This window comes from Melitaea cinxia, chromosome 1 (genome assembly GCF_905220565.1).
Source record: "Melitaea cinxia chromosome 1, ilMelCinx1.1, whole genome shotgun sequence".
In the NCBI taxonomy this organism is placed as follows: Eukaryota; Metazoa; Arthropoda; class Insecta; order Lepidoptera; family Nymphalidae; genus Melitaea; species Melitaea cinxia.
In genome coordinates this window covers 5855941-5883660 of record NC_059394.1, presented here as the reverse complement: position 1 = coordinate 5883660, position 27720 = coordinate 5855941, and the positions used below count along the sequence as shown (strand labels likewise).

Genomic DNA, 27720 nt, shown 5'->3' with positions numbered 1-27720 from the left:
GTGTTTCTAAATCCTTATTAAACAATTTTTCCAGAACCTGGTGATAATATTATGACATTCTCTGACGCTGAAGAAACTATGAATGATTCAGAATTACCAGACTATAAAGAAGATGACATCGATGTAGAAATGCAACTGGCTGACAGGTCTGAAATATTTTTTTAAATATTTATACAGTTAATACAGTTAGTAGTACGTTATTACTAATAATATCAAGCAAACTTGAATTACACTTATTTTTGCTTTGGCATGAAAACAATAAATAATGTAAATATGGTCAGAAAAGTTCACTGTAAAATTTAAAATAAATAATGGGAGGGATAAATTTTTTAATACAGTCAATAAACAAATAGTATTAAAATTTAAAGTCTTGTATTATAGTACAATTACGCTAGGAGTATATTTTCCTAAAGGAGTTTGTCCTATTAATTGTACAAAAGAACACTGATCGATTATTATCTATAGAAAGAAAGTTAATTGAAAAGATTCTATTTTTCTTGTAGACAGGGACGTAGCTATCACCGTATCAACTGTATCAATGATACGAGTTCCCCGAGCTAAAGAGGTATATCATGTGTAAGCAAAAATTAGTAAAATGTATCCACAATTTCACGTAATCTCTCACTTCCCGGGAAAAAAATTATACTAACTGGTGTACTGGTAACTGGCTATGAGAGAAAGAAAATGTGTGCTCTCATCTCTCTGTCTTGCTCCGTTCGCCTCGCCCGATCACATTTTTCATAACGCGCTCGTGACGTATTCACCTCCTTACTCCCCAAGTCAAGCATACATATAGAAGTTTTACTTCAAAAATGACCTAAGGACTTCAATGGGACAGGAATGGCTATCAGATTTGTCACTTTTTTACAGAGACAGATATTTTAGAAAAACTGAAATCGTCTTCAGCTATAGATGTTAATAAATCAATTTGCTGAAAAAAGGCAGGAAAAGTATATATTTAATTTAAAGTTTTTTGGCTAGCTCAAAGTCTAGGCGAAAGTGATAACCTATAATTAATAAATATTTATTTTATTTTAACGCAAGCATTTTTGTTTCTTTTGTGAGAATTCTTTACCTTTCATTTGGCGTCCCAACTAATTTTGAGGGAGTTAATTTCTAAAGATACATTATTTGGACACCTCCTCACCATCTATAGAGCATATATTTTAAATTTCAAGTCTCTTAATTCAAAAACATAGGACTTTCATACAAACTTCCAACCCCCGTTTTACCCCCTTAGGGGTCGAGTTTCGTAAAATCCGTTCTTAGCGGATGCCTAAGTCTTATAAGGAACCTACCTGCTAAATTTCAAGTTTATAGCTGTTATAGTTCCGGAGATTTCGTGATGAGTGAGTCAATCTACCATTCCCCGTTTTAACCCCAAAAAAGAGTTGTTTTCTAAAGATACATTATTTGGTCACCTTTCTACCATCTATAGAGCATACATTTTAAATTTCAAGTATCTTACTTCAAAAACATAACACTTTCATACAAACTTCCACCCCCCGTTTTATCCCCTTAGGGGTCGAGTTTCGTAAAATCAGTTCTTAGCGGATGTCTACGCTCTATAAGGAACACCTATCTGCCAAATTTCAAATTTGTAGGTGTTATAGTTTCGAAGATTTCGTAATGACTGAGTAAACCTACCATCCCCCGTTTTAACCCCAAAAGGGAGTTGATTTTTAAAGATACATTATTTGGACACCTTCGCATCATCTATAAGGCATACAATTTAAATTTCAAGTCTCTTACTTCAAAAACATGGGACTTTCACACAAACTTCCAACCCCCGTTTAACCCCTTTAAGGGTCGAATTTTGTAAAATCCGTTCTTAGCGAATGTCTACGCTCTATAAGGAGCCTTCCTGCCAAATTTCAAGTTTGTAGCTATTATAGTTTCGGAGATTTCGCGATGAGTGAGTCAGCCTACCATCCCCCGTTTTAACCCCAAAAGGGAGTTAATTTCTAAAGATACATTATTTGGACACCTTTTCACCATCTATAGAGCTTACATTTTAAATTTCAAGTCTCTTACTTCAAAAACATAGGACTTTCATACAAACTTCCAACCCCCGTTTTACCCCCTTAGGGGTCGAGTTTCGTAAAATCCGTTCTTAGCGGATGCCTACGTCTTATAAGGAACCTACCTGCTAAATTTCAAGTTTGTAGGTGTTATAGTTTCGGAGATTTCGTGATGAGTGAGTGACCTTTCGCTTTTATAGATTAAGTACAACACTAAAAAAATGCATTGTGATGTTTTTTACGTTGATATGAAACTCTTCCTGAAAAAAAGTATTTCTAAATAATTGTTTGCTGGTAAACGAAAAAAAACCGACTTCAATTACATCGACAAGTAATGCTACGTAGGTAGACGAAAAAATAGTCAAGTAAATACGCATTATTAACGATTACTCCAAAAGTTGTAATCAGAGATCGATGAAATTTATATGTGACCACATGATAAACATCGGCTTTCAATTAAATTAAAAATCATCAAAATCGGTACACTCAGTAAAAAGTTATGCGGATTTTCGAGGGTTTCCATCGATTTTTCTGGGATCCCATTATCAGATCCTGGTTTCCTTATCATGGTACCACACTTAGGATATCTCCTTTCCAACAAAAAAAGGATGATCAAATTGAGTAACCTCCTCCTTTTTTTAAGTCGGTTAAAAAGAAATGTTATTCTTGTAAACTATATATGCTGTGTGGCTACGGCATCAAAGAATTTAGCCACCCCCTCTCTTCCCGCGGGTGTAGTAAGAGGCGACTAAGGGATAGCATGGTTCTACTACCGCCTTGGAACTTATAAAGCCGACCGATGGCGGGATAACCATCTAACTGCTGGCTTTGAAATACACAGGCCGAAGACGGGCAGCAGCGTCTTAGGTGCGACAAAGCCAACCCTGCGGTCACCAACCCGCCTGCCCAGCGTGGTGACTAGAGGCAACACACATGAGTTTGTGTCATATTTGGCGCGAGCTTGTGGAGGGCCTATGTCCAGCAGTGGACTGCAATAGGCTGAAATGATGATGATGACGATGATGATGATTCTTATTTAAACTTTTCAGAAAAATCACAAAGCATACTCAAAATGTCTCAAATTGAAAACAGATAACGTGACGAAAAACTATATGTGAAGAAATAAATTATAGTACTATATATTTATATATAATATTCCAACTTTAATAATTTACAATTCTGTTAATTTTTTTTAGGATAGAAAAAAAAGATATCAGACTGTTAGAGAACTCACTGTCTCGCTGGCAAGTGCTCGTCCAGTCCGTAGCGGGCGGCAGTGTGGAGCTTGATAAGAACACGCTAGCTGTACTTCGTGGACGTCTCGTACGCTATCTCATGCGTTCCCGAGAGGTAAGCATGATGATTTATATATGTATATATTTATCTACTCCCATGCTTTTAATTTTCTATAAAAGATTTTGAAACAGCTTCTTGCCAACTGTAAAACATCCAATGTCCTAATAACCATAATATCATCCAAACGGATGATATAATGTACTGAATTTCATAATAACACCTTAGTTTTTTTTCGACTCTTTGCCCAAAGGGTTAATTCGACGGACAGCCATATTCTTATTTGAATGAATTTCATAAAAAGACATTTTTTTAAATGTTAAGTTATACAGATGTTCTGTATGAATTTAAAAAAAAGGTTGATTGTAAAGTCGGCTTACAGACGATAGTTATACGTGATAACGTCATAAAAAAAACATTGATGAAAAATTGCATACTTTTATGAATTGAATTATTATCACTTGAATTATTATTTTACATAATATAAGGAAGGAGTTAATTGAAAATTACAATTTTTTCGATAACTTAATATTTATTTATTTGAACGAGTAATTAACATTTTGTATAGTGCAATTATTAAAATTCAGATGTTCTTTTGATGTTATAACGTCTAAAAATCATCATAATAAATCGATGAACACCGGCTACACGCACGAAAAGACGTTCCGATTGAGCATGACCGTGCAAGCGAGAGTTTTTTTTTTCTCCGAGATTCCTGTTACTGTTGGCCCTACTGGCCTTTACAGCGTCACCGGTGAGAGGGCCCGGTACTATAGACACCGGTCGCGAAGGGAGATGTAGGCCCTTGGAGGGCACGGGGGTGACGTTCATCCTAAGGGTGTCTTCTAGCGAGAGCGCACCTCGGCTTACAACATCGTCGGAATGGAGGAAGCGCTATGCGGAGCGCTTTGGCGAGTTGTCGTTGTCGGTCGTTGCGCCTAAGGGTATCCGAACCGTCCTAACGCGGGACGGTGCGTGTGCGTTCTGTGTGAGGGTGTATTCCTTGAGAAAGGGGCGTTGGCTATCTTTAACCTATATCGTCGCTATCTGTCAAGATGTGTTTAGGACGACAGACAAGAGCGCGGAACAAGCGATAGAGTAGACGCACGATCGGCCCAAGCGTTGACTTGCAACACATTAGGCCCGTTCCACTAAAGACCCGCAACATCACGCACATCGACCACGACCGCTGAAATTGCCGTTCACGGCTTCACGGTTCAATTAACGTAAAAAACGCCGCGGGTGTTGTAAGCGAATTTTATAAGTGGAACACATATTTGAGCGCTGTCAGGTGTCAGCTATGCGCTCTCAATTTGGCAGCATAGTGTGGCAGCATTGACAGTTGCTTTTTTTTTTAAATCCTGTCACGTTTTGACTAAAGCCAACTGTGACCCACCTATATTTTGTGGGTGAAGTGGGCGCGATGTGCTCGCGAATAGTGACGTTACCTATGACGTCAAGCGATCGCTCGCGACGACCACGGGCCTTAGGTTGAAAGATAGAAAAGAATAAACGATAGGACTAATTACTTATTAACGATTAACTTAAAAACAAAAATTCGAGCTTTTATTAAACAAAATACATATTTACTATTCACAACTTAAGAACTATTTATTATACTAATTATTATTATTATTATAATACTAAATATTTAGAGATAGTTTTGGTACAAATCATGTCCGCGTGGAATTGTGCCAAGAACGTTGGCTTCTTTCCGCACGGACATTTGTGTTAAAAAAATTGAAAAAAATATATAATTGAAGTTTAAATTGTTTTGTTGGCGAATTGACACTTGCTGTACTTAGTGTTAGGAGCCGACTTTTTGGGTACTGTTTTATGGTAGCTATGTTTGATTGGTGTTGATTTTATTGAAAAATAATTTTAATGTTGCAATTAATTAATTTATTTATTTATTTAACAATTTATGTACACTAGGAAAGCAAAAGGAAATAGCTCTTATAAACAATGCTGGTATAAAGGCACTACTTATCCCATGATGGAATCTCTTCCAGTAGTCCTGCTACAGGAAACTTATAAAACAGTCGCAAAATTAGCGTGTACAACGTCGAATAAACGACCGTTTAAGTCGTCGAGCAAACTCGCTCTCGCTGATTTTTCTAGCCACTGTCTGGATTCTAGTCCTCAATTGGTCAATAGAGGTGATTCGTTCCTTGTAGACATTTTCTTTCAGGCAACCCCAATAAAAAAAAGTCCAGGAGATTTAGGTCCGGCGAGCGCGGTGGCCACATTATTGGACCTAAGCGCCCTATCCACCTATTTGGATACACTGTGTTACAGAGCATGTATAGCTGCGAATGGGCGCCATTTCGAGCATTTGGTGTAATTTTTACAGTGTTTGTAATCATGTCAAAGAATAATAATAAACGATGACAGTATGACTTGTTTTTTTTTTTAATGCCTTGTTCTAATTTACAAGTTAGGCCAAGATCACTCTGTAACAGTAGTAATTTTTTTTATTTTAAGTCTTTTTCAATTAAAATTGCAATAATTTTTTTTATTAATGGGATGGCAAATCGTTTTAAAAATCTGCGTTTAATAGGAATATTTTAAAATGAACAGGCACTGACAGTGTAGTTACTTTTTTTTACAAAAATCATAAGTATTAACGCAACTAAATTTTAAAATGTATTTAATGAAAATCTTCTTTTCTTCAATTAAAATTGTATATCTTTCTGTTAAATAAAAGGATCTGCTATTGTGATACCATTTTGAAATTGGTATTTGGTAGGCATATTTTTAAATGAATGGGCACTGACAGCTTAGTACATTTTTTTTACAAAAATCGCTCTTGAATTAGCATGATATGTTAACAATTTGGATTAAAAGTAGAGTAAAACTAATTTTCTTCTTCAAAAGCTTTAAATTTACATTAAAATCATGTTATTTAACGATAGCTCTAGTATTTAGCAGTAACTACCAGTAATCAAAATGAAAAAATAATGGTATTTATTAAAACTACAACCAAATTTGTAACAAGGGGTACAAATATCGTAAAAAAATAAAAAATAAAAATATTTCCGGAACCCTTGGGTAAAAATGGATAAAATTGTAATATGTTATAGTAAATTATCTGGTTTATCGAATCCTTAACGGTGGACCACTATTTACGCCACACCCTGTAGATAATAAAAATATAATATAAATACATAATTATACAATATATAAATAAATACATAATAATTTATACACACGTAGATACAAATAATACGATACTTATACATACACGCATACACATAAACGATACATAATATAATACATACGATAATAAATTCCAATACGCATAAGGACACTTAATTCAATTGATTTTAGACTAGGATTGATTAAGGTAGAATTTTCTCACTCTTTTCTTAAATAGCGATAGTGTTTTGCAATCGCGAATTTCATATGGTAGGGAATTCCAAAGTCTAACGGAATGTACAGTAAAGGAGTAAGAATAAAAATCGGTACGATGGGTGGGCATCTGAAGAAGAGAACGTTTAAGTGATCTGCACGGAGAATCATCGTCGTGAGAGAAAGAAAAGCGGTCCCGTAGATACGAAGGAGAACGAGGATTAAAAAGAGTCTTAAAAAGGAAACAAAGTATTCTAAAATTTCTACGATGGCGGATAGGTAGCCATTGAAGCTGTTTACGAAAGTGACTTACATGATCATATTTTTTTAAGCCGAAAATGAAACGCAAGCATAAATTTTGTAGTCGCTCAAGTCTGTTAAGCAATTCTTCGGTGGTATCTAAACAAGTGACATCGGCGTAATCAATGATCGGATGAATGAGAGTTTGCACAAGAGAAACTTTAGTCTTGAAGGGTAAAAAATTTTGTAGTGCTTTTAGAGAATGGAGCGAAAAGTATACCTTACGACTGATCTCATTGATATAAGCATTCCAGTTAAGATTGGAGTCAAAAACAACACCTAAGTTCTTAGCCGAGTCGGAAAAAGTAATAGGAACGCCGTCGACGGTAATAGGGGGTAGTTCAGCTATATCAAGTCGAGAGCGAATGCGTTTACTACCTACGATTAATGCTTTAGTCTTTCCCGGGTTAATGTTTTAGTTTAATAATGTCTAGGTGTAAAATTGCAAAAGATATGACCCCACTCTAGATAGGATTTTTTTTCCATAGATCTTATACTATATAAAATTCTCGTGACGCGGTGTTGGTGGTTAAACTCCTCCGAAACGGCTTGACCGATTCTCATGAAATTTTGTGTGCATATTAGGTAGGTCTGAGAATCAAACAACATCTATTTTTCATCCACCTAAATGTTAAGGGTAGTCCACCCCTATTTTTTTTTAAAGTAGACCTTACGCATAGTTTTTCTACTTAATATTGTTTCTAACATGTGGAATTTTAACAGAACTGGCCTTAGCTTCATGCACACCATATCAACTTGCAACCTCAAGTTCACGTTTCGGTCCACCCATAGTCCTAAATCTTGAAATTTATCTGCTTGCTTTATTGACGTTTATTATAATTCTATAATTCCGTTATCGCGGGAACACTGTATTATATTATCAAAGTCTCCCTGCAACGCAGCTTTGGCTTCCCTTACCTATATTTTTTGAGCAGTATATCAAACACATGTCATCAGCGTAGATGTATACGCTACACTTAAATACTACGTTACAGACGCTTTTAATAAATATATTTGTTAATGGCTCCATATGAACTTTCAAACCGTGGTTTATTGTGCTATTTGCCTGTATGTGTGTCTCTACAGTAGTCAGATTAATTTTTCACTAGTTTGATCATAAATATATATATATATATATATATATATATATATATATATATATATATATATATATATATATATATATATAGGTAAGTAAACTTAGAATAGAATATACTTTATTGCACACGAAAACAAAAGATTATAATAAAATATAAATAAATTTAGTCATTACTTAGTCTATTCAAGCAGGAATTGAAATGGCCTTGCAATAAACACGTAAAAAACATATTCATATTTTAACTGCTATGTAGGTAGGTATGAACAAGACCTTCATTGATTCATAAACATTCTTTTTTAATTTGTACATATATAAAAGCTAAAAGCTACCTCAGAAAAGATGACTTAACTACGTTATATGAATTGTAACGGATGTGATTATTATTACAGTATATTATGTCAAATTTTGGTTCCACAAATTATAATAGAAGCAATTATAAAATAAAATATAAAGGTTATTTTTATTTATATTATCTGGATAAAATCAGTTATTGTATAAAATACCACTGTAATGATACGAATGCATGCTTTGTACATTTTAATTGATTTGGTTATATAATTTAAGAGTTATATTTTATGTTTCATTTGACAGTTCACAACCAAATAGGTTCCTTGGCTTAAAGTTTAGTTATTACCTACTTTGTAGTAATGCGTTTTAACTAAAATTCAAACACAATAATAAGATCAAGTTAAAAATATTATTAAAATATAATTAATGGAAAAATTAAGGTTTAAACTTTAACCTTTAAAACGTCCTTAATATAAAGATTAGTCATTGGTCTGAGTTTATCTGAAAAAATTAATTTGGTTAAAGTTTTTTAACCTACTTCCAAAAAAGGAGGAGGTTCTCAATTCGACTGTGTTTTTTTAACCGACTTCCAAAAAAGGAGGAGGTTCTCAATTCGACTGTATTTTTTTTTTTTTTTTTTTTTTTTTTATGTATGTTACATCAGAACTTTTGACCAGGTAGACCGATTTCGACAAATTTTATTTTAATCGAAAGGTGGTGTGTGCCGATTGGTCCCATTTAAATTTATTTGAGATCTAACAACTACTTTTCGAATTATATCTAATAATGCGTTTTTACTTGACGCTTTTTTCGTCGACCTCCGTTGTATTATACCACATAACTTTCTACTGGGTGTACCGATTTTGATAATTCTTTTTTTGTTGGAAAGGGGATATCCCTAGTTTGGTACCATGATAAGGAAACCAGGATCTGATGATGGGATCCCAGAGAAATCGAGAGAAACTCTTGAAAATCCGCAATAACTTTTTACCTGGGTGTATCGATTTTGATAATTTTTACTTTAATCGAAAGCTGATGTTTATCATGTGGTCATATATAAATTTTATCGAGATCTGATAACTACTTTTTGATTAATCTTTGATAACGCGTATTTACTTGACATTATTTTCGTCACCTTACGTTGTATTATACCTCATAACTTTTTACTGGGTGCACCGATTTTGACGTTTCTTATATAAATTAAAAGCTACTATTCGTCACGTGGTCCCATTCAAATTTAATTGAGATTTGATTCGTAATTTGTGAGTTATATCTAATATTGCGTATTTACTTGACGGTTTTTTCGTCACCCTACGTTGTATTATACGTTATATCTTTTTACTGGGTGCACTGATTTTGATCTTTTTTGTATAAATCAAAAGCTAATACTTGTCATGTCGTCCGTTTTAAATATGATTGAGATATAATGAGCAATTTTTGAGTAATCTTTGATGACACGTATTTACATGACGATGTTAAGACGACTGTGGTCATGTTCAATACTTTGCCACAACGCCATCTATCAAAATGTTATGAAATTACTTCGTTCACTATCGATCAAATTACAATATTCCACTAGAGTAGAGAGTAGCAGTTTATTCGTTATAAATATATTTGAGCTTTTAATTTTTGAGTTATCGCTAATACTGGGTATTTACTTGGCTATTTTACGTCGACCAACGTTATATTAACCTCATTACTATTTTACTGGGTGGACCGATATCGATGATTCTTTTTTTAATCGATAGGTGGTGCTTGTCATGTGGTCCCATTTAAATATAATTGAGATTTGACTCGAACTTTTTGAGCTATATCTGATATGGCGTATTTACTTGACTGTTTTTGGAGTTTTCTCCTTAAGAATCGATTTTCATTTAAGGCCCCGGAATGAAAAAATTGAACAGTAAAATCTACTGAACGAATGACCTTGTTAGAGATGGCGTTCAGACGTTTTCTAATAACGCAATTAGGTTCCTATAGATGGCGTTATTGCATTCATTTATTTACAATTTGATATAGTAATAATATATTTCTTAGACTAGTAAGCCTTTTTGTGCCTATTTAGACAGTTGATCTGAAGGGGTAAACTCCAGTCGTGCATCGGAGCTGTGTGAAAACATGAACATTACATATTTTTAATAAAAAAGACATAAACCGTAATTCAATATAAATCCGCTTCAACTAAAAAACCCGCCGTAATAAGCGATGTCAGCGCTTCGCGCGAATCGACGACGGGCCTTTTATGAAATTTCTGCCTACAATCGCTAACAAAATGTTAGAAATAACAGTAGAACATTATATAATTCTACAATTTTATAATGTCGCGTTATATGGAATACGAACAAAGTATTACTATTTTTTCGTCGATCTACGTTGTATTACTCTTCGATGTAATTGAAGTCGGTTTTTTTTTCGTTTGCGAGCAAACACAATTATCAATTAAATATATATATTTTTTAAATAATTAAAAATAGTCAGGATTTTTTAGGTAACTCATTTTTAATATATTATTTAATATACTAAATTTATTATAAAGTATGTTTCATTCTATTATCAGCTCAGTGAAAATCGACTTAGGTTCGAATCTTCTATTAATAGACAATTCTTCCATGTTCATTTACTGAAGTATGTTATGTGCATGTAGATTTGAAAAGATATACATATAATATATGAATATTGTTGTTTTATGTACACTATGATTTTATCCCTACAAAACATAAAGATACTGATGGCTGTAGAAAAGAAGAAAAAGACACGAAATACCTTGAAACGATAATCGTATGTGTCATTTGTAAAAAGAGAAGATTTAAAAATTATTAAATTTGATTAAAATGATAAGCGAATACACAGCAAAGTATGTTTCTATGTCATTGTCAGTGTGTTGTGTGTGCGTTTCCATGGTAATAGTGAAGTTTGAATATATGTGATACAAATTAGGTATACGTCGCATATCTTAACACCTACTCGAACAAATTGCCCAATATTTTATTACATTTTAATGTAAACATCATCAATACTTGTTACTCTATCATGATTAAATGAATTACTTATTACGCGTCAAACGTTGATGACTTCAATGGATAATTTATTATTTCGTAAATGTTTTTTATTTCTAAAATAAAAATACAAATATATATTATTTTAGAAATTATAAAAAAATATCATTGTAGTAGCATTAATCAAAAAATACAATGTGACATGAAAGAAATTAATATTTTAATGTTTTTCTTGTATATATTTTTATTGTTTTATTTCAAAGGGTTTATTTTTAATTTATAATAGTTTATTACTTTATATAATATATGTAGTTTTTGTTTTCAATCGACTGTTGAGTATAATTAAAATTCGACTTTCACGTTTTCACCATGATAAAAAGTGAATAACCTACACAAAGCTATTCGCTATTCTAAAACGAGTATAGAATATTTTTTAAAATAGATATCGATTTTTTTGATTACCGATATCTATATTTAGTAATAAGTTTGTTCTTATTTTTATCTTGCTGAATAATATTTTTTTTACAAATAAATAAATCATTTTTATTGTTATTTTATCTATAAGTCGTAACATACAAAACCGCGTCAATTTAGTTCAAGACTCGATACATTTCTATTTTTATACTTCGATTTAATTAGGCTATAGACTAACCCGTAATTCTTGGCTGCACTTTTACGATGCATGTTCAAAGTAAACGTGCAGTGTAGGTAGGTATGTACGAAAGTCGAAATCAATGTTAGAAGGGATCGATAATGGAATATTCTTCGATGTGTGTCATGGTTCAAACATGCATCAAGGACGAAGGTTCACCATTGTTATGTTTTTATTTTAGTGATAGTTATCTAATAGGGATTACACTGTTATTATAGATAGGAACTACATATATATTTTAAATATTATTTTTTCATTGAATTTTTTTTTTGTTCATAATTATATGTATCCTGTACGAGTATATATACACAATTATCTATTTAAGAGTCTATCTCACAAGAAATATATTATCAACAGACATATTCGCGTGTTCAAACAAAAAAATCTTCAGTTTTATTAGGTATATTATTATAGTAAATACTCGTAGAGAGATTTTTTAGTCTATAAGTCGCATAAATGCGAGTGTATGTTGCCTAGCTTTACTTATAAAGTCTCTTTTGTTACTACTCATAGTATTCTATGACCTATATTTAATTTATTGCTAAAAGTCGCTAAAAATATATAACCAAACAATTATAGGTGCAACATAAGTTAGCAGATTTTTTAAATCCTAGTCACTGTTTTTATAAAATAATTATAATCAACTAGAATATATAGTCATTATAATATATTGACTACGACACAGAAAACTTATATATTTTGTATAAAAAATCGGTAGACTTTTAGCATAAAGAAGGTTCAGTATTGTAATAGAATATGATTTACAAATTAGTTTAACCGTAGTAAATTTTTTAGTTTTAAATTGAACAGAAATACTTGTACTTTCCTTTATGCTTACAAAACACTATATAAAGGGAAGAATGATTAAAAGAAATTAATTACATTATGAAGTAACTACGAGTACATTAGTCATTATAATTGTGACATTTTTTTGAAATTTTCAAATTTTCTACACAAATTTTCGTAATTTTTCATATTCCTTAAAAATCTTCCACAAAGTATTGAAAAATCGACTAGAATTAGTGCAGCCGTTCTCGAGTTTATGTATAGATTGTTTGATTATATAATTTGTTTAGAAAACCTTTATTCATAACAGTAGAAACATTACTCGGAACACAGATGGCATTCATTTTTAAAGAGGTAGGTGTTTTGTCGATATCATCATGTTTACTTCCTCGGTGACCTGTTTTTAAACAATGTCATACTTTTACAGCTTTACAATTATTCAACTTGTGCAAAATGATTTGAAGTAAAAATATCGTTTTAAATAAATTGTGTACGTGTCTTAAGTTTTGTGATATTTGATCGATTATTATTAATCGACTTCCAAAAAACAAAACGGGATTAGGTTCTCAATTCAATTGTATTTTTTTTATTAATGTTATTTCAGAACTTACGACTGGGTGGACCGATTTTGATGACTTTTTTTTAATCCTTTCGATTATTTTTTCGATTATTTTTTTTAATCCTTTCGATTAAAAAATCACTTGCAATTTTTTGTGTGATAGAAAGTTCTTCCGATATATTTTTCTAGACGTCATTCCGGATCGAATGAGGTATGGCTCATATTTTTAGGTGCTTTATTTAACACGTTTTTGAACTTTTTGACTAGACTATAACGTTTTTAACTGACATCCAAAAAAGGAGGAGGTTCTCAATTCGACTGTATTTTTTTAACCGACTTCCAAGTGTATTTTTTTTATGTATGTTAACCTCAGAACTTTTGACTGGGTGAACTAATTTCAATGATTTTTGTTTTAACCGAAAGGTGGTATGTGTCATGTCGTCCCATTTAAATTTGATTGCGATCTAACAAGTAATCTTTGAGTTATATCTAATAATGCGTATTTACTTGACTATTGTTTCGTCACCCTACGTTGTATAAATTTATTAATATACTTATATTATATTTCTAAGTTTTTTTATGCAAAATAAATAAATAAAATAAATAATAACTTATAACTTTTTACTTGATGCACCGATTTTGATGTTTGTTGTATAAGTCAAATGCTAATACTTGTCATGTAGTCCCATTTAAATATGATCAAGATATAATGAGTACTTTTTGAGTAATCTTTGATGATGCGTATTTACATGACGGTGCGGGGACGTGCCCGTGGTCATGTTCAATACTTCGTCATGACGCCTTCTATCAAATTATAATAAGTACTTTTTGAGTGATCTTTGATGACGAGTATTTATAAGAGTTGCATACTTTATTGCAACGCCATCTATCAGATATCGAGTAAAACTACTTCGGTGAATATCGATCAAATGATTTTACATGGCCACATCTACTTTAACCTAGTGAGCTGTATTATCCACTCGAGTAGCAGTTTATTCTTTATAAATAATTTTGATGATTATTGTTTAAATCGAAACTCAAATTGAAATGGGACCTCAAGATAAGCTGATGCTTGTCGAGATCTGATGACTACTTTTCGAGTAATCTTTGATAACGCGTATTTATTTGACAATTTTTTCGTCTACGTACGTTGTGTTACTTGTCGATGTAATTGAATTCGGTTTTTTTTCGTTTGCGAGCAAACACAATTGTTTATTTATGTATGTTACCTTAAATTAACTTTTGAATTGGTGGATCGATTTTGATATTTCTTTTTAATCGGAAAATGGTGCGTATCATTTGGTTCCATTTAAATTTAATTGAAATCTGACAAGTACTTTTCGAGTTATATCTAATAATGCGTATTTACTTGCCTACTAGAAACTAGGGAATATATCCGCTAACCTGCATTGGAGTAGCGTGGTGGATTAAGCTCTGATCCTTCTCCTACATGGGAAAAGAGGCTTATGCCCAGTAGTGGAATATTACAGGCTGAAGCAACTACTTGCCTACTTTTTCGTCGACCAACGTTGTATACATCGTAACTTTCATTTCACTTTTCATTTCCTCATAAGTTTACCGATTTTGATGATTTTTTACTTTGATCAAAAGCTAATTAATGCTTGTCATGTTATCATATTTAAATTTGATCAAGATCTGATTACTACTTTTTGAGTAATCTTTGATAACGCGTATTAACTTGACTATTTTTTTGTGTTACTATGTTGTACTCGTATTACTTGTCGATGTAATTGAAGTCGGTTTTTTTTAGTTTGCAAACAAACAATTATTGTCTTTCAACTCAATCAAAAGGTTATTGCAATGAAAATCATCTAAAAAGGTCCAAACAAAGTTTTGATGACTTGCTTTTATTTGCGGGTTTGCATTAAACTTTTATTCTTCGTTAGTGTTGAAATTTTGAAAACACTCGAATACGTGTTTCTATTTATTTATTTATTTAACACCAAACCCTAAGAAGTTACATGCGTCTCGCTCTTATAATACGTAACAGAATTTTTGTATAAAACTTTACTCGTATTTCTATCATCTTGTAGGAAGCGAAATTTCCAATTGCTATAATATTCCTATTTAATGTTAAATAATAATTAAAAAAAATGTTTCGGGCTAACTCTAAATTAAGTTTGAATAATTTAGGCAATGATTTACGTTAGGTTATTAGGCTAGGTTATTTTAAATAAGTTAGCCATACAGGACGTATTATTTTAAATTTAATTCGACACAAGCAACAAAAGCTACTTTTACACAGTTCAAGCTTGTAAAGTTAAAATGTTGCTATAAAGAAAGATCTGTTTTTCTATAAAAAAATGATTGCTGAAATCTTTCTCCTACATGGAGAAAGCGGCCTATGCCTAACCGTGATTGCTTAAACTAGAATCTATAAAGGGTCTAATTGACCCTACCAACTCAGTTCTGCCATATGGATAGGGAAAATCACCTTCATCACCAAATTTAGACAAAAATATAATAATAATCGGCGAACCGTTTCGGAGCAGCGCGATAACAAACACCGTAACACAAAGTTTTTACACGAGTTTGTTAGACATATTAAAGAGCGAATTTGTTGCAATGCAACTTTCGTTGGTCCTTGATTTTGCTACTGTAGTTGCTTTTCGTTTATATATTTTAAGCTTTAGCATTATCAGGTTCATTATTGTGCTAATTTTCATTAAAATCGGTTCATAAAAACATATTAAGCACAGATTTGGGCTGCATTTATTTCATTTCAATTCAGAATTGGGCACATTGTTGTCAGTCCAAAATGTAAAAATAATTCCACGTAATCTTATATTGTTTTACAGTTGTTATTGATATGTAAATAAAATTGAATAAAACGAATAATCGTGTGATTCTTTACATAATGATATATATTAGGAATTAATCATTTATAAGGTTGGATATAAAATATGTTTACGAATTTTTTGTGACCCTGACACTAGCTAGAACAATGAGTGTTGATAAAACAACAAATAATAATAAAATAACCAAAGCTGGTAAGTATAGAGGTATTATTATTTTATTTTATTTATCTCTACAGTTCTTTTACAGTCGTTTTCGAAATAAAATAATTGTACTGTATGTATATGTATAAATATAATAAGAAAAAAAAAACAACAAATACATAAAACAGTGCTTTAAGGATTAAATTTACATAACGTAATAAATTGTTTTATTCACACATAATTAATGTTTCACTTTATAAGTAAATAACAACTTTAAATTTATTAGTTTTATTCTTTAATATTAGGGCCTTTGCCCTGACTTAAAAACTTACTACTAAACTACTTATTTAAAAACTAGCTTTATGCTCTTAGCTTTACCGGTTTGAGTTACGCTATTTTTAACCGACTTCCAAAAAAGGAGGAGGTTCTCAATTCGACTGTATTTTTTTTTTTTTTTTATGTATGTTACATCAGAACTTTTGACTGGGTGGAGCGATTTCGACAAATTTTCTTTTAATCGAATGGTGGTGTGTGCCAATTGGTCCCATTTAAATTTATTTGAGATCTAACAACTACTTTTCGAGCTATATCTAATAATGCGTTTTTACTTGACGCTTTTTTCGTCGACCTACGTTGTATTATACCGCATAACTTTCTACTGGATGTACCGATTTTGATAATTCTTTTTTTGTTCGAAAGAAGATATCCCAAGTTTAGTACCATGATAAGGAAACCAGGATCTGATGATGGGATCCCAGAGAAATCGAGGGAACTTCTTGAAAATCCGTAATAACTTTTTACTGGGTGTACCGATTTTAATAATTTTTAATTTAATCAAAAGCTGATGTTTGTCACATATAAATTTTATTAAGATCTAATAACTACTTTTTGAGTAATCTTTGACAACGCGCAGTTACTTGACTATTTTTTCGTCGATCTACGTTATATTACTCGTCGATGTAATGTCGATGTAATGTTGTGTAATTGAAGTCGGTTTTTTTTTCGTTTGCGAGCAAACACAATTATGACTATCGCTAACCTCACTCAAATGGTTTTTGAGTTTATTCATTACAAACAAACAAGAAACCAAATATTTCCTCTTTACAATATTGTTCCAGATATAAACTTGTTATTTAATTTAGAACTTAAGAGCCATTTCACAAAAATCGGTAACAATCCGCGAAATTGTAATATTTTGACGTCGTTAATCTCAGTGTTGGATGCAATAATGTAATTTATATTCTTGAAATATAATAGAGCAACCTTTGTTGTAGTCCATAGTCAGATCAGAATTTTGATTTATATTATGTGTATAAAATTATTAACCTTTTCATCAGCCTCCTCCCTGGGTAACCGGTCGCAATGTATACTTTGAAGTCCTACTTTTCAATAACCTCTACGTTGAAACCATTTTAAAAAAATATCATAATATGTGGAATATAATTTTGTTGTCCACTATCATAGATTTTTATTCCATTTGTATCTCTATTAAACGATAAAAAAAATTTAAAGTTACGAATATTTTCCAAATAAGTACAATTTTAAAAGCGATATTTCTCTTAGAAAACTAAGAAATTTTAACGAACTATCTTAATCAAAGTAAACTTACATCATTAAGGAATACAAAAAAAAAATAATTAAAAGATGTAATTATTTTTAATACATTTTATATTAAATAATAAAAAGATAGTATATATTGCCACGCATCAAGCTCGGTAAATCAGTCGAGCGCTAGCGCTCTTAGAGGTAAGGTCCACGCTAAATTCTGCGCAGCCGTCTCTTTCGCTCACACGCGCCAAGCGCCTGTTGTTATAGCGGATAAAACGCATTTGATACTTTCATAATAAAATATAAATAAAATAAACATATTACGTACATAACATACACATATTATTTAAATGACTGTAAAATAATATAATGATAATTTCTGTAAACAAATGGATAATTTAATTTTCTTTTCTCACACTATCAATACAAATAGGCATTTCAATCTGTTTGTCTTGTTATTTGTTAATTAATATGTTTGTCGGTGTCGATGTCATTAAATGCTTTTTTATTCATATCGTAAATATTAGATTCATTCGTAAACTGAAAAAACTAAATCAATTTAAAAAAATTGTTTCATAAAAGTGATTTTTTTAATTTTATTTTAAATTTATCGACTGTTGTTATATAACATACTTGAAATTTTTAACAAATTAATTATGTAAAAAACATTTTATACCATAGTTATAATTTTTATTATACATCAGAAAATGATCACGATGGTCTTTTGGTTGTCACACTATACGTACTAGCACAAAGATCGCGCGGCTCGTACGACTCGCGCGATGCGACCAAATTTACCTAAACTTGCAGAGCGTAAAATTGTGAAATGGCTCTTAATAATTAAGCGAAGTCAGTCGTTTGCTTTTGACCGTGAATTCATATTTGCCACCTGAATTCTTGCAATGTTCTACGACTCGAAACCCTTGTTTATACAACATGCATGTACACAGTCATTGTTTGGCTTCTGTATTCAAAACATGGTGCACTAAATGTAATGGAATGTTGAGACGTGAACTATATCGATGTCCGGCAATCAACAGTTTGATATACCGTTAAAATGTTCAGTCATTCAATTTAATTAACTATTTTATAGGAATTAATTTTATGCAAATATTCTGCATTTTCAGTGCCTGTAAAAATGTATTTAAGTTTTAAATATTTAGATTGAAATTTTCTGTTATTACGCCGGTTACCGTAAAATTTTCAAGTGCGCATGTTTCATCTAATCGAAATTGTCGAAATCGTGTAATATAAAAGTTTTATGACTTTGATAAGAAACATTGCATTGTGGCATGCTTTAAATATTGGCTTTCTGATGGGAAAGATCAAAGCATTTGTCCTTGCATTGTAACAGATATAATGGCAAATTGCATTTAGGTACATAATTTTTTAAGAAAAAAAAAACGACCTCTTACGGATTTACTCGTATTTACATATAGTATCTTAAGGTGATGATAAAGGATGATGTGGGTCTCACCACCGTGCCTTGGACACCACGTTAAGCTGTCGGTTTCGGTTGTTATCACAGAGACCTGATAGCAATCGTTAGGTACCTACTCATAAACGATTTCAGTGTCAGCGTCTGCGCAGTAGGAATATTTTTGTAAATATATGTAATTTGATAAGTACCTACCTATTCATCGCAATAAACCTTATCTATTTCAATAAAAAATGTTTACACTTAATTATGATAAAACGTACCATGCCAGGGCTAGATTAGGGATTCTGAAAGTACCGGGGTAACGCAGGAGCGATTGCCTTCAATTATTTTTTGAATAAAAGGAAATGTTTATATTTAAGGACAATATGGTAAAGTTTAAAAAAAAGTAGATAAAGACGGTAAAGTTGTATTCACCGATTAAAATTTGTATATTTTATTTCATTTTCTGGGAAAGAAATGATTTTTCTTTCCTCTTTTGTGATAGATTCTGGGGCTGTTCCGGGGTAGCCTAATACGTTAAAGCGTACACCCCTTCCTCAAATCCGGCCCTTCTAGATACAGTGTTTGTTTTAATATATAAGTATTTTTAATACTTATATGATTGCGCTATAGATTAGCTACTTTGATACTCGATAATAATCTTTTAAAAAAAATTACAAAAGTAGTGATTAGTATAAATAATTATGTGGAAAAATATTATAGATAATATTGATAATATTTTAAAATGTTTGTTACACTTCTAGGCCCGGTAGGAAAACTTAGAAAAATATTATAATCAAAATACACAATTTAAAACTTTAACATCCTTAGCATAGCTTTATATACAGGTGTCTGGTAGAGTACGACAAAAAAATCTTGGTAAAAGTTTCGCCGTTTTTAAGATATTAATTTTTTTGTACTTTTTTGGAGAAAAGACATTTTCTAATCTATTTTTGTTGCTGTGCGTAAAAAAAAAATACATATTGTTTTTATTTTTATGTCAAATACTCTCAAGCGGTTGATTTATTATTTCAAATATTATTTTCGGTAAACACAATTATGGAACGTCGACAAAAAAAAATAATACTTTGTATTTTATTTTTTGAAAATTGAGTTGCTCAACTTTGGTCTCCAGTCCTGAAAACAAAATGTACTAGACTGCTACTGCCTATTATAGCAATAAATTACCTGTTTTATTGAGAATTTAGAAAGGTATTAATTATTAAGATATTATAAGGTTATTTTTTAATATGTTGTAGGTCAGCCTTTCATCTACCTCCCCCTTTTTAACCGACTTCCAAAAAAGGAGGAGGTTCTCACTCGACTCTATTTTTTTTATTTATGTTACATCAGACCTTTTGAACGGGTGGACCGATTTCGACAAATCAAATTGAAAGGTGTGTGTCAATTGGTCCCATTTGAATTTATTTGAGATCTAACAACTACTTTTCGAGTTATATCTATGCGTTTTTACTTGACGCTTTTTTCGTCGACCTACGTTGTATTATACCAACTACCATAACTTTCTACTGGATATACCGATATGGATAATTCTTTTTTTGTTAGAAAGGGGATATGCCTAGTTTAGTACCATGATAAGGAAACCAGGATCTGATTATAGGATCCCAGAGAAATCGAGGGAAACTCTCAAAAATCCGCAATAACTTTTTACTGGGTGTAACGAAAAGCTGATGTTCATCATGTGGTCACATTTAAATTTTATCGAGATCTGATAACTACTTTTTGAGTAATTTTTGATAAAGCGTAGTTACTTGACTATTTTTTCGTCGATCTACGTTGTATTACTTGTCGATGTAATTGAAGTCGGTTTTTTTCGTTTGTCTGCAAACACAATTATTTGTCGTACTCTTTACCGGACATCTGCATAAGAAAGGCCCCAAGAAGCGAAAAATTTATACAGCAATTAATTAAACATTTTTTATTATCTGCAATAAAGATGGAGGTCAGGAATTTTTTTGTTAAATAACAATAGCCCTTTTGTTGAAAAATAGTCTACAAAACTTTTTTACAACTTTTATACATTTAAGTTTTTAGAATTAACCATATATTTTTTTAAAATTAATACTAAATACTCACTTGGCTTGGAAATTTCCTCCTCTTTAAGGAGCTTGTCTTAAAATTTTTTTTAATAACTCATGCAATTTATTGTGTGCTAGAAAATCTTTCCGATCCATTTTTCTAGACGTCATTCTGGATAGAATGAGCTATGGTTCATATTTTTAGGAGCTTTATCTCTATTTATTACGTTTTTCAACTTTTTGACTAGACTTAAACCTTTTATAACACTTTCAAAACAGGAGGTAGGAGGTTCTCAATTCGATTGTATTTTATTAATGTATTTTAACTCAGAACTTTTAACTTGGGGTACCGATTTTGATATATTTTTTTATTGGTAAGATGGTGTGTGTCATGTGGTCTCATTTCAATTTAATTGAGATCTAACAAGTACTCTTTGAGTTATATGACCACTTCAGCCAATCGCAGTCCACTGTTGGACATAGGCCTCTCCAAGTTCGCGCCAGACATCCCGGTTTTCCGCAATCCTCATCCAGCCGGGCGGGAGGGCGTGCGTGCGTGCGTGCGTGCGTGCGTGCGTGCGTGCGTGCGTGCGTGCGTGCGTGCGTGCGTGCGTGCGTGCGTGCGTGCGTGCGTGCGTGAGTTCGTGCGTTCGTGCGTGCGTGCGTGCGTGCGTGCGTGCGTGTGTTTATATATGTCCGTAGTGTATTTATATATAAATAAATATGTTTACTACTTTAATGTTCCCGCCTGTAATATTTTCTGTTTGGCCTAAAGGTTGACTGAGAGAGAATGCCACTAGGCATTAAGTCCGCCTTTTGTTACAACTGTTCATATTGTTGGACAATAAAGTATATAAATAAATAAATAAATAGACATATGTTTTTTTATTTCACTTAATAGTTTGAATTATTATTATTATTTTGTTTGATTTATTTTATTTTACAGTAATTGTTATTTTCTAAAATACTAAATTTCCTAAATACTTTTATGTACTTAATTAAAAACCAATCATCATAATAAAAAAAAAAATCAAGGACTAGAAAATATATATAAAATTCAACATTTTTTTTTTTCAAATTGTGTTGCTTCTGTACTATCCGAAGGAAATTCGTTCCTACCTGGTGTCCCATGACACCACATATTTTTTTTACCGCATAATTTTTCACTGGATATACTGATTTTTATGATTCTTATTTTATTCGAAAGCTAATTTTTGTCATGTACTCCCATTTACTGTCCCACTTTGATTGAGATCTGATCACTACTTTTAAACTACTAATGGTTGATCACGCGTATTAACTTGACTATTTTTTTGTCTACCTACGATGTAATTGAAGTTTTTTTTTTTTTCGTTTGTAAACACAATTCTTGGAAGATTGTAAACATTCTTGTCTATACTAAGATTATAATCTATACTAATATTATAAAGCTGACAAGTTTGTTCAGTTGTTGGTTTAAACGCTCTAATCTCAGGAACTACTGGTTCGAATTGAAAAATTTATTGTAGTGTTGGATACCGAGGAAGGCTTTTTTCCTCAAATTAACACGTAAACGCTTTGTAAATGTAAATATTTCACAATTGTATTTCTATATAAAATCACTTCATTACAATTAAATTGTATTAACGCTACAATATTAAACTGTAAGAAGACTTTATGTTCAAATCGGTATATTTATTAGTACAAAATTCGTACAACATAACTTAGGGCTGTCATATTTATATATTTTTAATTTTAACGTAGATCGCGAAATTAGAAATAACAGCTTGTATAATAATTTAGTTTTGAACGTAGAAATTATACTCCATCAGAATCAGTTTTGTTAGTTTTTTTTTTTATACATACATTAATGCCATCAGACCATGTAATTACAATCTCACAAAATGGTGACAGTTCATGGAAAGTCGCACAAAAGAACAGCCCTACGTTAAGTGTGCTTGACGACGAACAGCGCTAACCGTTGTTTCCATTATGAAGTTAGTACTAATTCTCGGATGCTGTGCCTATCCGCTACTTGTAAATTACTATTTTATTATAATTCTTCAGTCACGAGTTTATGGTTTGGAAAGAAAGAACCCACATACAATAGTATAATCATACAATGTTGTGGGTAAGCTAAGAGTAGAATAAGTATGATTGAATGAAAATTGCAATAGGTACAATATATTTATTTATTTTCAATTCAGAGGTAATGTAACACGTGCATTTATGACTTTGTTTACTGTAGTAGGTATATAGTAGATATTAATAATTATTAATACAATATTACTCATGTATCGGTAGGCGTAGCTTCGCTAAAGACCAAATTTTGTTACAGTGTGTCGTACTAACATTAGTTTTGAATTTTTAAAATGGTTGGTAACAACCACCAATTGTTATGGATGTAAATTTGAATTAAATTTATTATTATTATTATTGTACTGGATGTCACTCCAACCGCTTAATGTAAAATAAATACATATAATATAATAAATACTATTATAAAAATATAATAAATTTACATATACTTACATATGTAAATATAAGCGGGTACCGTAGAGGAATACGACCCGGCAGGGAGATCAAACGGCCGGGGGTTGGGGCTGTAGGCTGAGAAACCAGCGGACAATTCTAGCCGAGTCAAGTAACACCGCCCCCTGCATCCTGGCTGCGAGCGAACCGTCCCGGATCCCCAGTTGCCTCAGATGGTGAGCGAGGCTAACCGGGATCAAACCGTTGGCAGATACGTTACGATAGGGATGATTTCAGCGGACCTCATATATGTACCACATGTCGACCATCTCGTGCGCTAGATCCAGATATTACGTTGTTATTATTATTATAATTAAAGATTACAGGAAAATAGTTATTTATGACAATACTAAAGTCAGCGGCTTCTGTTTGCTCGTGAAAGAAAGGAAAGAAGAACGTTTATTTTTCTATTTGTAATGACATACAGGCGTTATATCTAAAATAACCCTGAAATACAACTGTGTGATGTTGAGGTACTGCGTGTTTGATTTTCGTTTTAAAAGATAATGTAGTTTTATTTTATTTCTTACTACATGTAACTAGGCGATTTCTCAATTGCGTCAAAAAGTTTTTTTGTTGCAGCGAAATATCTATGAATATACAACTGATTAGTATAAATATTATACGCCGCGTTGGCGCAGCGGTCACAGCCATGGATTGTACCCGTTGTGCTGGCGGTTGCGGGTTCGATCCCCGCACATGACAAACATTTGTATTGGCCATACAGGTGTTTGCCGTGGTCTGGGTGTTTGTGCAGTCCTTGTGGGTCTCCCCACCGTGCCTCGGAGACCACGTTAAGCCGTCGGTCCCGGTTGTTATCATATACACCTGATAGCGATCGTTACTCATAGTAGGAAATATATCCGCCAACCCGCATTGGAGCAGCGTGGTGGATTAAGCTCTGATCCTTCTCCTACATGGGGAAAGAGGCCTATGTCCAACAGTGGGATATTACAGGCTGAAGCGCTAGTATAAATATTATACTCAAAATTATTGATTAAAAATAACCAGTGAGATATCAGAACTTGATCGAAAATGCATTTTTGCGCATACACTAATCAACTAAAGTAACAAATACGTAGGACATGCACTTTAGCGGTCTGGGTTCCTATGACAAGAGATGATTTGTGTTAATCATGATACACAAAAAAGGATTTTACTGAGAGCCCAAAGAATTACATTAGCCTGTCCAATTGAACCTATATTTCGCAGTTGTTACCGCTTATGATGGCACTGCTACGTATTAGTTAAAATATCATGAAATAAGACCTAAGAATATATTTAATCAGCGGTGTAGAGACGTGAGACTCCCGGTACTTCTAAGAATCGATATTCTTTATTGAAGTGTGGTAGTAATATAATATATTGCTGTATTATACTCATACTCACACACATATAAAAGTTAGCTTATGGTTGCATTGTCGATGACTAAAAAAACAACGCTTATTTTTCTTTAAAATTTACATATTCTTATATTATTTAAACATGGTTGTGTAAAAACGTCTGGGATTGTTTTGTTTTGTTAAAATTTTTGGCTCGTGAGCCGTGAGAAAGAATCTTTTTTAATTTTAAAAGATAAAAACTTGAAACTTAAACGAAAATTTTAATTATAATATTAAAAATACACACACACACACACACACACACACACATATATATATATATTATAAAGACTCATAACTTCTTTATTTTAAAGCATATTTCTATATATGTACCATTTTGCAATTTGTATTTATGGAACAAGAGGTACTAATTATTATGAATGATGCCTGTGTTAATTTCTACATCTCGGACAAATTAACCTCGAAGGTTTTAAATATTTCGACGGTATGTAAACATGTGACTTGAAATACAAAACAGAAGTAGGTGCTTTATATTAACTGTTACATGTCTTCACTATATTCATATAATAATATTAAAGAGCATAAATTGTGAATAATATACTTCTTGTGTTTTAGGCTAAAAATGTTATTGTGTATTTGCATTGGTTACTAAACTAGAACAATCTATTGAGTATTGAATCTTAATGTAGGCAAATTCGCGAGAGAAACCTGGTGTATGTCAGTTACTAGGTAACTGTGTGTAGGTAAAATGTGTGTAAAATTGTTGCTTTGTAAAATTGAGGTTGTGTGACAAAATAACTGTCAAGTTATGGCTTGTTAGCATAACTTAGTCTTTCATAGAATGAGGCTTAGAATTAAATGTTTATTATTCGTACATATAATATAGCTACATAAGTTACGAAGTCATTATTTTGGCTGCTTTTTACTTAAAAACTTATCAGTAAAGCCTTTATCAAATTAGCTAACAAGGACTTACAGTCAAATAAAAAAAAAACAATACTTGAACATTGATTTTATTAACCGACTTCAAAAAAAGTACTCAATTCGACCGTATATATATATATATATATATATATATATATATATATATATATATATATATATAATGTATGTTCGGGGATAACTCCGTCGTTTATGAACCGATTTTGATAATTCTTTTTTTGTTGGAAAGGAGATATTCCTAGTTTGGTACCATGATAAGGAAACCACGATCTGATGATGGGATCGCAGAGAAATCGAGGGAAACTCGAAAATCCGCATAAATTTTTACTGGGTGTACCGTTTTAAATGATATTTAATTTAATCGAAAGCTGATGTTTATCATGTGGTCACATTTAAATTTCATCGAGATCTGATCACAACTTTTGGAGTAATATTTGATAATGCGTATTTACTTGACTATTTTTTCGTCTACCTACTTCGGTATAATTGAAGTCGGTTTTTCTTCGTTTTTTATTTAAGAGTATTAATATATATTTCAGTTGTAACACTCCTATTTTTATATGAGAGTCGAAGTAAGAAACGTAAAGTCTTACTATCTGCCGCACCAAATTCTATCGAATTGATTCTGCTGTTGAGAACTTGAGCGTCAGCGTTAATAAATATAATTATGTTTATACGCACACAAAAAAAAAAAACAAAAATTGACTACAATTACATCGATAAGAAGAATACTCTCAGTTATATCTTGTAGATGTATCAATGATGGAAAATCGTGTCTTAAATTGGTTAATTCGTTGGCAGCTCGATGTAGTCACATCCGTTGATAGGGACTGCAAATCGAGCATTAAAGATAAAAAATCAAGCGATCACAAGAATTTTAGGCTGATCCTTCGATTTAGGGGATCCTGTAATCCCATGAGGTATATATTTTGATATTTTCGGATATTTTTCATAGTCAAGTTATTATTATCTAATTTTTACGTCTTTAATTTATTCATTTAGAAATGTTAAGTGTAATTTTTTCGTATAGTTATTGCATGTTTAAAGAACAGAGGTTGATATAACATATACTAATATTATGTAAAAGTATAACAGTAATAAATTCAATATTTGTGTATGTACATCTGTTTTATTTTAAGCATTAAATTACGACGTACGCGCTGAACAAACACATTAATTTTATGATAACATCAACAATATATTAATTGAATAAGTTATATATATCCGTATTGAAAATTTTCGATAACAGGGGGTTAAAAGTTGAAGCTATTTCTACATTTAATATGTATGACTGTGTTGATAACAAATTGTTCACTTTTTGAGATGCAATGTTTTCGATGGCATGCGTTCGAAATGCAGTTAAACGTAGCCTTTAGATTCGTTAAAATAATCTTAACATATAAAGTACCTAAGTACGTGAGTCCATCTTGGTAGTAGATAATATTATTCTAATAATTTTTAAGTTTGTTGTTGCTGTAGAAATCCTAGCATCTTCGACTGAAGTGACTAATTACTGGCTTTCTTCTGCGAGTTATGTATGTATAGAAGCTAAAGTCTAGTTAGTAACAAATTAATGTTGATTTTAGTGTTAACAAGCCGCACCTATAAGTAT

General features: G+C 31.9%; 1 protein-coding gene across 1 annotated transcript in view; it reads left to right on the top strand.

The window, feature by feature from the left end:
• Nucleotides 1-27720, top strand: part of LOC123657945 (microspherule protein 1) — a 38554-nt gene that overhangs the window by 5310 nt on the left and 5524 nt on the right. Inside the window, exons 5-6 of the mRNA XM_045593459.1 lie at nt 35-146; nt 3218-3371. Coding sequence (XP_045449415.1) covers nt 35-146; nt 3218-3371 — 266 coding nt within the window. The remainder of the gene's footprint in view (nt 1-34; nt 147-3217; nt 3372-27720) is intronic.